This window comes from Trichechus manatus, unplaced genomic scaffold, assembly GCF_000243295.1.
Source record: "Trichechus manatus latirostris isolate Lorelei unplaced genomic scaffold, TriManLat1.0 scaffold00054, whole genome shotgun sequence".
NCBI lineage: Eukaryota > Metazoa > Chordata > Mammalia > Sirenia > Trichechidae > Trichechus > Trichechus manatus.
The window spans coordinates 16538631-16548908 of record NW_004443990.1 but is presented as its reverse complement, the minus strand read 5'-3'; the positions used below and the strand labels follow the sequence as shown (position 1 = coordinate 16548908).

The 10278-nt window shown below is 40.0% G+C and overlaps 1 protein-coding gene across 3 annotated transcripts in view; it reads right to left on the bottom strand.

Annotated features, from left to right (window-relative positions):
* The window catches only part of WIPF2 (WAS/WASL interacting protein family member 2), a 35988-nt gene that overhangs the window by 15435 nt on the left and 10275 nt on the right, over positions 1 to 10278 (bottom strand). For all 3 annotated transcript variants that reach the window (XM_004378067.2, XM_004378066.2, XM_004378068.2), the window contains exon 2: positions 1056 to 1187. In XM_004378067.2, the coding sequence (XP_004378124.1) occupies positions 1056 to 1118 (63 nt within the window). In that variant the 5' untranslated portion in view covers positions 1119 to 1187. The remainder of the gene's footprint in view (positions 1 to 1055; positions 1188 to 10278) is intronic.

The window sequence follows — 10278 nt, the reverse complement described above, 5'->3', positions numbered from 1 at the left end:
CCCCATCCCCAAGGAGGCTGCCATGACTCCTACTGCCAGCTCCGGCCTTCACCCAAGCTGGGATGGGCCCTGGATCAGCTGACTCAGCAGCTGGCAGGGACATCTCCTGGAGACAGCTGGGTGACTCCTGATGAGGGAGGGGCTGAACAGAACAAGACCTGTCTCCCTGGAAGAGTGGGCAGCTCCAGCCCCTCTGGGTGTGAAAGGAGGGCGCCTCCAAGGACTTGGGAGGAAGAAGCCAGAGATGTCCGAAGGCTTCATAAAACTACCTGGGGCTTCTTACCCCGGCCCAGCCACCCACACACACATTTTACTTCTAAAATTTTACAAAAATGAGGTAAAACACACCAGTTCCTTCTTCCTCATGTAACACCAGGTATTACAACCCAAGTATGGTTAAAGTGGCTGCTTCCATGGTTCAGAAGCCACACTGCTTCTTTCCTCCCATTATCCAACTTTTAAGCCTTCTTACTAATATATTCCATAATCTCCTTTCTTTCTTGATGGGGTTGTCAGATTTGATGGACTTGGCTTTCAAATGAAATAATTTGGAGTAGAAGATGAGGAGATGAAATGATTGTAAGAAACAACCACAGGAATCCCCAGTCTTTTTCTCAAGAATCCGGAGAAATGACACACTGACTTCTACTGAGTAAACATTTTTAGGGGGAAACACTAGTTTCTACTCAGATGCCACCTGTCAAAATCTACATTTAGTCTGAATTAGGACAAGGAAATAAGACAAGCCATTATGGTCCTAGGAGGACCTCTCTGGAATCAGAACTAGTTGATGAGAGACTTCATCTGTTTACTCCCCATCTTCTTATATCACATGTGTTTGAGGACATGGGTCTTATACCAGGAAGCCCTAAGTATCCATTAAAACCAGGACCAAAACCTGGGCTGTCAAAAAGTGAGGACTAAAGAGCAGGCTCAGAATAAGAATGTTATGGGCAGGAAAACCTAGAATTTTTAGCAAAGGGAGCAAAAAAAAACAATATGTGAGTGTCATTGTTCTATTTACTCAAAGGTTTTAAGGTGGAAGAACTACCTACCTGACTAAAAGTGGGAGGTGGAGGAGGACCAGGTGGGGGTGGAGGGGGAGGAGGAATTGGCATCCTTGCCCTGTACCCAGTTGGCACTGTTCTCTCTCCGTTTTAATTTGCAGCTTTAGGTCACTCATATACCTGCAAATGAAACAGAAATTCATTAAGAACTTCCTTAACATTAGACATACTGAATGCCCAGGAGAACTAGAGGACTGGGTGTGACACCAGAGAGACAGAGAGAGAGACTAAGCACCTCATCTCCTAGTTCCATTATGATCATGGATAGTCCAGGGCTTGGCAAACTTTTTCTGTAAAAGGCCAGATAACAAATATTTCAGGCTTTGCAGGCCACACATGTTCTCTGCTGCACACTATTCATTGTTGTTTTGTTTTTTTACAACCCGTTAAAAGTGTAAGAACCATTTTCAGTTCGTGGGCCACAGATTACTGACATCTGGGATAGTCACATTCCTGGAATCTGATCAGGGCATAAATACCATGTGACAATCAGGCACTTACCAGGGCTCAAAACATTTAACACTAAAAAACTGTACAGCTGTCCCCCAGTAGAGTCGGTTAAGTGATCCTCATTTTACCCCCCAGTGATCATCTCCCCTTATAACATGTCCTAATGAAACCCCTTTTCCTGTCCCTCCAAAAAATGGAAACCAAATTAACCAGCCATCATGAGTACAACTTACTCACAGATGACAAGAAAAGTTCAAGATAGAATAGTAAGCTTCACAAATCAATCCATGAAAGAACTGCTTCTGAGCAAGGTGATTAATGAACGGGAGATCATGTGTCCCAAGCCAAGCCTAAAAGATCAAACCAGCATGGCAACCCACTGGGTAGACCTGGTTCTAAACTCCTTACAGGGGTGAACAAAGCCTCTCTGTGAATAAAGGAATAACCACTTAAACACTTCTCTCAATGTCCTGGAAATGGCAAAGGGCAGGTTAAGTTTTCCAAAGGGTCTATAAAACCAGGAACTTTTGGAGGGGAGAAGAATTTGATCAGAATTGTGAGTGTGAAGGTCTTCAAACTCCACACCCTTTCCAGTGTAATACCACTATAAGCTGGCTGCCCAAAAGAACTAGTTCTTCCAATTGCAGACAAAGAACTGGACGGTGCTTTGGTGAGGTAATTTCCATGGGCAATAGTGTCTGAACTCACCTTAAGAAATGAGCAGCTGACTCCCCTCCAAGGGAAATATGTTCCTGTTTCTGGTTTCAAAGCTAAGTCTAGTCTTTCACTGCCAGGAATCTAACACACTAGGCTTTAAAAATTGATCAAAATAATAAATCTTCGTAACCAGAACATCTATCACCAGGGTGGAAATTTAAAATAAAACGTAAGAAGAAGATAAAAACTTTCTTCTCTTTGAATTTTCTGGACTCACCCCAAAGTCCCCATAATGTTCACAAAGAAAGTCAGCAGGAATAAACAGGGAAAATAATAGTCTATTCAGAAACCAACATTTTCAACTAACTCTAGCCACCTCTGTTCCCGCCTTTTCTAGGTTTCCAGTTCTATCTACCTTTGGCCATTGCCATGGTTGAAATGGTATTGCAGAATGACCTGGAAAAGAGATTCAGATAAGCCCCTAATTGTTTTTATAGCCGCAGCTGATGCAACCTACATGCTACAAGATAAATAATGACCTAAAGGAAGAACCTTATGCCTGACAGACACCACTACTTATTAAGCAAAGCAGTTGTTCTCTAGCAAGCCAAACCTTTTTTTTAAGCAACCCACTGGAAAAGACCACTAATATATTATGCAGTTAAAGATGCCTTCTTAACATAGGCTCAGTTCAAACTCCAATTTCCAAACAGATCCATTAAAGAAACATCACCTTCGTCAAGTTACTTTAGTGTGGACTACTGGCAGTGGCTCTCAACCTTTCTTCTGCCTCCATGAGGTCTGCATGCACAACCCACTTCTATCAGTGAAATTTATTATATAATAATACACTAGAATAGGTATTACTGTTCCCGTTTTTAAAACCTAAGAGTGGGAATGCATGCATGCATATGAGAGAGAGACTAAGTAACTGATCTGAGAGGCAACTTGCCCGAGATGACACAGGAACAAACTGTGAAGGTATGACTCCAACCCTGGCCTTCTAGGTCAATTTCTTTCCATTTCACTGATCACTGCTGGGGGGAAAGAATCTCCCCTGGGAATTGGTGTAGTTTAGCAATTTTCTATTTTTCACCAAATGAAAATTCAACCCACTTGAAATTTCTGTCTTAGTGACAGGAAAAACAAAAAAACAGCCTTCTAAATATTCTCCAAGAGCAGCCTAATTTATATGAATTCCAATTAAAACAACTTTCCTTTCTCTGAAAAGCCCCAAACGAAGCTTTATTCAAAGGAGTTAGGATTTCCAATGCAGAGGGGATCTACTTTGAGAACAGTTTCTAGTTAATAAATGAACCAAGAACAGTTCATAATGTTTAATGGTTTGTTGTTGTTGGGTGACAAGGAGTAAATTTTGACTCATAGTGACCGCATGTGACAGAAAAGAACCTCCCCATAGGGTTTTCTGTAATCTTTACCAAAGCAGATTGCCAGGTCTTTCTCCCAGGGAGCTGCAGGGTAGCTTTTGTTTAGCAGCCGAGCGCTTAAACCTTGGGCCACCAGGGCTCCTTGAAGTTTAACAGTAGACAAATTTCACTGACCAATTATTTTTAATCAAAGGTCAAATTCAGGCCGTCTGGAAGTACTGTCTATTGTGATTGTAAGAATCCAATATTCCTAAGGTTAAACCTGAGAATAAATTTAAAAAGAAAAAAAGAAGATTCACTACAGAATTTTTAAGTCTTTCCTTTCTGATCTATTTAATTACAAATACAAACCTGACCATTTGTGCTCTTCAGAGCCCTTGATTTTCAGAAATATTTTGAGATTGCCTCTAGTTCAGCAATGCAGTAATTCTCATTCCCTTCCTTAAGCCCTTCCTTCTTAAAAACCATAATATAATAAGCTTTTTACACCCTTAGGAGTCAGTTTCTTTGAAATAAACTGTGCATTATTTCAAATCTTCAGGATGTCAAATTTATCACAGAATTCAAAGGTAAGTCTTCATAAGACGCAAGCAATGTACCTTTAAAAAGTGCTTTCTTCTACTCTTCAAAAGACAAACCCTATTTTTTAATTTAATTTCCTAATGTTTCACTCCAAATATTCCTACATTTTTAAGGCAGGAGACTTGCTAAAGTAGAAGGTACCAACTACTGCATTGTATATTTGATAAATGAAGAATCCAATTTAGTTGTTGCTTTTTTTCACATATTTAAAATTATCTAAGAGGTATCCTAGTTATGGCTACAATTTTGGGCCTTTACTCAAATGGGGTTCCGCTAAACTCCGGCTTCAATTGCAAGTTATTTTAAAAAGAAAAAAAGAATCAAGAAAAATTCTAAAGTCTAATGCCACCTTCTACTTTCATGCTAAGAGAGCTCAGGTAACAGCACTTTCCTTTGATCTTAGTTTTGATTACAGAGTAAATTACAGCTTTTGTATCAAAGTACCCAACAAAATCCCATAAGGAAAAAAAACTAACCTTAAAAAAGTAGACTGCTTCCCTCAGCAGAGCCTAAAGGGACTGAATTCAGAACGTCAACAAGAAAATTATCTCTTCTTTCTTAAAGACACATTCAACCCTTCAATATCCTATTAAGTCTCCTTCCAACATAAAGAAACAGAGAGATAGGTAAAACAGACATGTAAGCACCGTTTCTGAACGACTGGAGACCTGACAGCACAGTGGTTAAACGTTTGGCTGCTAACCAAAAGGTCAGCAGTTCGAATCCACCAGCCACTGCGTGGAAACCCTATGGGGCAGTTCTTCTCTGTCCTATAGGGTTGCTATGAGTCGGAATCGACTAGACAGCAGTAAGTCTGGTTTTGGGTCTGAAAGACCACAAAAGCTCTGCCTACTCTGTCTCCAGAAATCTAAAGAGAAGACAGTTGTATCTTCAATAAAAAGGTTCCAGCTGTTCTCTTAATGGAATTCTTCTGATCCCATAGGTCAAATCAAATGAAATCTCTCTAAAAGTGTCAGAGATGGAGTATAAACGTTTGGAAAAAAGAGAAAGTCAGTTGCTCTAGGACAAAGAAAATCACATAATGAAGAATGGGAGTTTTGTCTGATGTATTTTAACCGCAGTCAGAAGGAATGACAATTCTGCCTGATATGGCTTCAATAACCCAGTTAGGTGGGATGACAAGACTTTTCAAGCATGGACATTCAAAACCCACTGATGAATCAACTGTTACAGCCCTGCAATACAACAAGCAGTCCCAGAAACATTCACATCAAACAAGAAATTCAAAATGACCAAGTCCACTTTGTGTATTTCTCAACCAGGTCTCTGGTCAAACAGAATTAACAGCAAGAAACCAAGGATAACTGCAACAAATGAAAATAAGTAAAAATTTAAGGAGTAGGTTATTGTAAAAATTAGATTCCAAATTAAACAGTAATTTTACCCTGTTCTGATAAACATTTAACTGCCGACTCAAATAACCCTATGTGGCCCATTAGTACCAGTTTAGACATTACCCTGGAATAAGAAACTCTGGAGGAACATTTCATATATCTATGTTCATTTTACCCAATGAGCTCTTAAGCACAGACAGCACCATATCCTTTTATAATTTTCTCCTACTATTCTACAGCATAGAATAGGTGCTCAATAATTACTTGTTGAACTGAACAAAAGTAAATTTAAGAATAGCACTGTATAAAAGAGCAACTTAATGTGAGTGGAGGAAAAAAAGCAGCGAGGGATGGATCAATGGACCAGAAACAAAAAAGACAGAAGAAGGGGAATATCTATGGAAAACAGAAAGGAAGAAACACAAGGCTATGCACACAGTTCACTGTCCCAAAATTTTATAACTTGCTAAATTCATTCATTCATGAATTCATCCATCATTCACTAAATATTTATTAAGCACCCACCCACTTAATCCAGTTAGTATTTATTAGGCACCCACTATGTGCTAAGAAGGTACCTGGGTGGTGTAAATGGCTTACGCCTGACTACTAAAGTTGGCGATTCGAACCCACCCAGCAGCACCGTGGAAGAAAGGCCCAGCAATCTGCTTCCATAAAGATTACAGCCAAGAACCCTATGGAGCCCAGTTCTACTCTGTAACACATGGGTTGCCATGAGTCAGAATCAATAGGTTAACAGGTTTATGTGCCAAGACATTGCTCTAGAACAATGGTTCTCGCTCTAGAACAATGGTTCTCAGACAGCGGTAATTTTGTCCCCCAGGAGACATCTGACAATATCTAGAGACATTTTTTATTGTTACAACTTGGAGATGCTACTGGCATTAAGTGGACAGAAACCAGAGATGCTGCTAAACATCCTACAATGCACAGGACAGCCCCCCACAACGACGAATTATCTAGTCCAAAATGTCAATAATGCTGAAGCTGAGAAACCCTGCTCTAGAAGATGAACAAGTTCCTACAACCTCGCTTATATTCTAGAGTAAGAGATAAACAAGGAAACAAATATAACTTCAGTATCTCAGTTAATGATAAATGTAAGAAAAAAAAAAGAGAGAATCATAAAGGGAGAGTCCAGGCGTGGGGTGGAATGTTCCTTCATACAGGGTGTGGGAGCGGGGTATGGCAAGCTCTCCAAAGAAGTTTCCTCATGAGCAGAGCAAGCTATATGATTATCTTGGGGTGGGTGGGAGCACTCCAGACAGAAATAATTGCAAGTGAAAACCCCTTGAGGTGGGAACGAGCTTGATGTGTTAGAGAACTAGTAAGGCGGCCAGGGTGGCTACAACAGAGTGAGGAGAAAGTGGCAGAGATAAAATCTGAGGCCTTGAAGGCCATCCTCCAAATCCAAAAGTAGTATCCTCCATCCAATATACTTATAAGACCAAAGAAGCCTAAAAGCACCAACAGCCTCACACCCAAAGTAAAAAGAAGTTCAATCAGTTTATCACTGTAATCCCACAGACTGTACTTGATCTCTTGGCTTAAGTGCAGCTAGGCACCTAAGAACTAATTGGAAGTCTTCACTTGATGGCAATGTGCCTGCCTGTCCACCTGTCCTTCAACTTTGCTCCTGAAAAGCAATACAGTATGGAAGGTAGAAGCTCATTACCACTGTGGCATAATGGCATCTAGTCCCTAGGTCAAAGAATCCCAACGTGGGAGAAGAGCCAGCAGTTGCCAGAAACCTTCACGTGCCACTCCAGGAGACTAACAAACTGAAGGAGCCAAACAGGTTTCTATAATTATGTAGAAATTGATGTCAACACAGACTAAGAACACACCTCCATGTGTACTAGGACAGACAATAGTAGGGGCTTTCCACTAAAGCATGTCTGGCTTCTCTACAACACCAAGAAATAGGCTAGAATAACTTTTATGTTATACGTATTTTACCACCACCACACCAAAAAAGTCTTTCTATAGTTTGAAAACAATCCACAGTCTTCTCCTCTCAATGGACAATGCTACCTCCTCCTTGAAATTCAATCCAGTCAAACCTCTGGTGGGACAGATTTCTATCATATGTAGAGAAGGAATTAATTAAAATTCCAAGGTTACTTGATGAAGGGAAAAAAATCATTTTTCCAACTGCAGACATTTTTTATCATGGAAATTCAACTATGCAGCAAATCTGACTGTTCCAACAAGTAATAAAAAATCACATATCCACCATGAATATTTAAACTGAAAATCTTAGGACTTGTACAAATAAACTAAAACTGTATGTTTTATTCTTTATATCAATGACTTTTCACAGTTACAAGCAGCACACAACCCTGGAAAATAAAAGGAAGGAGGCAGAAGAAAGATAAAACACTAATATATCCTGTCAAATTCAATTTCTCCAGTAAAAACATGAAGATGCATCCCAACAATGCAGCTTTTCCCTCTAATATGATGCTTTCCTCTTGTCCCAGATTACTTTTTTAAAGCCCCCAAAATGTAAACTCAAAAATCTACTTATTCATATACTACTTTATGTGGTAAAAATATTAGGTATCACAGGTTATTCCCAAATGCAGGGCAACCCATAGCCAAGTCCTCTCATCTAAAATGATGACGAACCAATGACACGTCTACCCTTGTGTTCAATTAAATAACCACAGCCACAAAGGATGGCTTCATAAAAAAAGATGGCTAGAAATAACTAATGTAAGAGCAACTGTAAATTAAATGCCTGGAAATCATCCAAAACAGAGATCAGGAAATGACCTCACCAAACACCCCCAGCCCCCACCGTGCCATTAAAGCAAAGCAAAAAGAAAATCCTTTGTTTCAATAATCAATGGAACAATAACTCTTCCGATTTAGCACTGTTTTTGTGACTTCATTCCCCAGAACTGTTTCAATGGAACTTGTAAAAATGTATTAGAGTTACTTCTATAGAGCTGCTCATCTTCAAATGCAAATCAGTCCTATATCAAAGCCAATGTGGCTTCCTCAGGCTGTATTTTAGCTAATAACAGCCACAAGGTTTCCATGAACTGATAACTAGGGTACCTCACTCAGCCTCTGCAAACTTGCTAAGATAGGTACTATTTGGCTCCTGAACTCCAAGCAATTCACAGCAACCAAGCAGCAGCTGCAAACACTTCATGTCCAGATGCTTTACAGGCTTGGCAGTAAAAGATACAGCAGTTTTTCCTTTCTAGGCCTAGGGAACTATAACACAAAAAGAAGAAGAGAATGTGACCTTTCATATCTCAAAGAAAAAGGCTGTCAAAGCTAGAAACAAACTTCAAATCACAGTGCTTAAACATCTCCAAAAAAGATGCTGCATAAATTCAAGGCAGCTGATTAGTACATCTGTTTTCAAAGGCTGAGCCACTTTTCCATTTCACCAAAAACATTAACAGATTCCTGGATTCAGACGGTGAAATGATGCAGAGAGCTCAAGGTTCATAACTAATATATCCTCCCCACCCACACATACCCGAGAAACCAGTGGGTTTAGAGATGTTGGCTTAAAAATGGAGTCACACAAGGCCAAAGTTATTATCATCAGCCAGTATTTAATACTAGCCTCAGATAGAGGCAGAAAAATAAGTGTCCACAAATCAGATGAAGGGCACACATTCTAATTTAGAAATCCAGACCAAAGCTAGAAGACTAAAATAGAGTCTGAATACAAAAGCACTATCTGGGAAGTAGAAGAAGTTTGCCTTTGAGACTTAAGATGGCAATAAATGGTTTAGAAGAATTTTCTGAAGCAGGCTTTCCCAAACTTGCCTGAAAATAAGATGCATCTAGAGCATTTGTTTAAACAAATAAACATTCCTGGGCCCAAATCCAGATTTACTAAAATCGGAAAAATTTATGGAGAGCAATTTGGTAATCTGCATATTTAACAAGTGCTTTAAGTGACTCTTGGTGTTAGTGAAGTTTGGAAAACATTGTTCTAAAGGAGTATCAGTAATCAGCTGCACAGAGGCTATGGTGTCTGAATGGGTATCAGCAAGAAGGTGATAAATATGTTTCTTAAACATGATAGACTGGACACATGCATTTATCAATATCCCCTTATAAAACACCCTTAAAATTACAGCAAACGTATTTTTTTAAAGGCATAAACTTAAAAAAACAAACAAAGAAAATGGGAAAGGAGACAACAGCAGAGAGAGAGAGATGTCAACAAAATTTTGGAAGCTGGAAAGCAGACATACTAGTGACAAATACCTGCAATGGAAAGAGGCCAAGAAGCAAGAAGAGATTCTCACTACAGAATCTCAGAAAAGGCTCAAAATTTGGAAGCACCTGGTACCCCTAGACAAGTGGGGTGTGGGAGGGGCTAAAACAGGAAGATTAGTTGAAAGTCTACATACGAAACAATCCTCCATCCCCTCCATCTCCTCCCCACGCTGCCAGGAAGATTGGAGATGATGAACCAGAGGGTCTCTACCAAGGGACCACGTACAACTAAGGGCAGGTGTGTCATACTGAAAACAGAGGGATTAAGTTGAAAGTCTAACTACTCAACAGCGAGATCCCTCCCCACCTGCCCAGCTCTCTTTTCCCACCTGGTTCCAAAAACATTTGCAGCCGACTCACACTCAAACACTTGCCCCTAGGCTTACACTCTCTAGGCAGGAGACTGAAGGAGTCCTCTACGGAAAATAACCAGGCCGCCAATTCTAAAGCAGTGCCCACCACTTGATGAGCTAGAGCCCCACACTCAGAGCTTTTTAGTGCCTC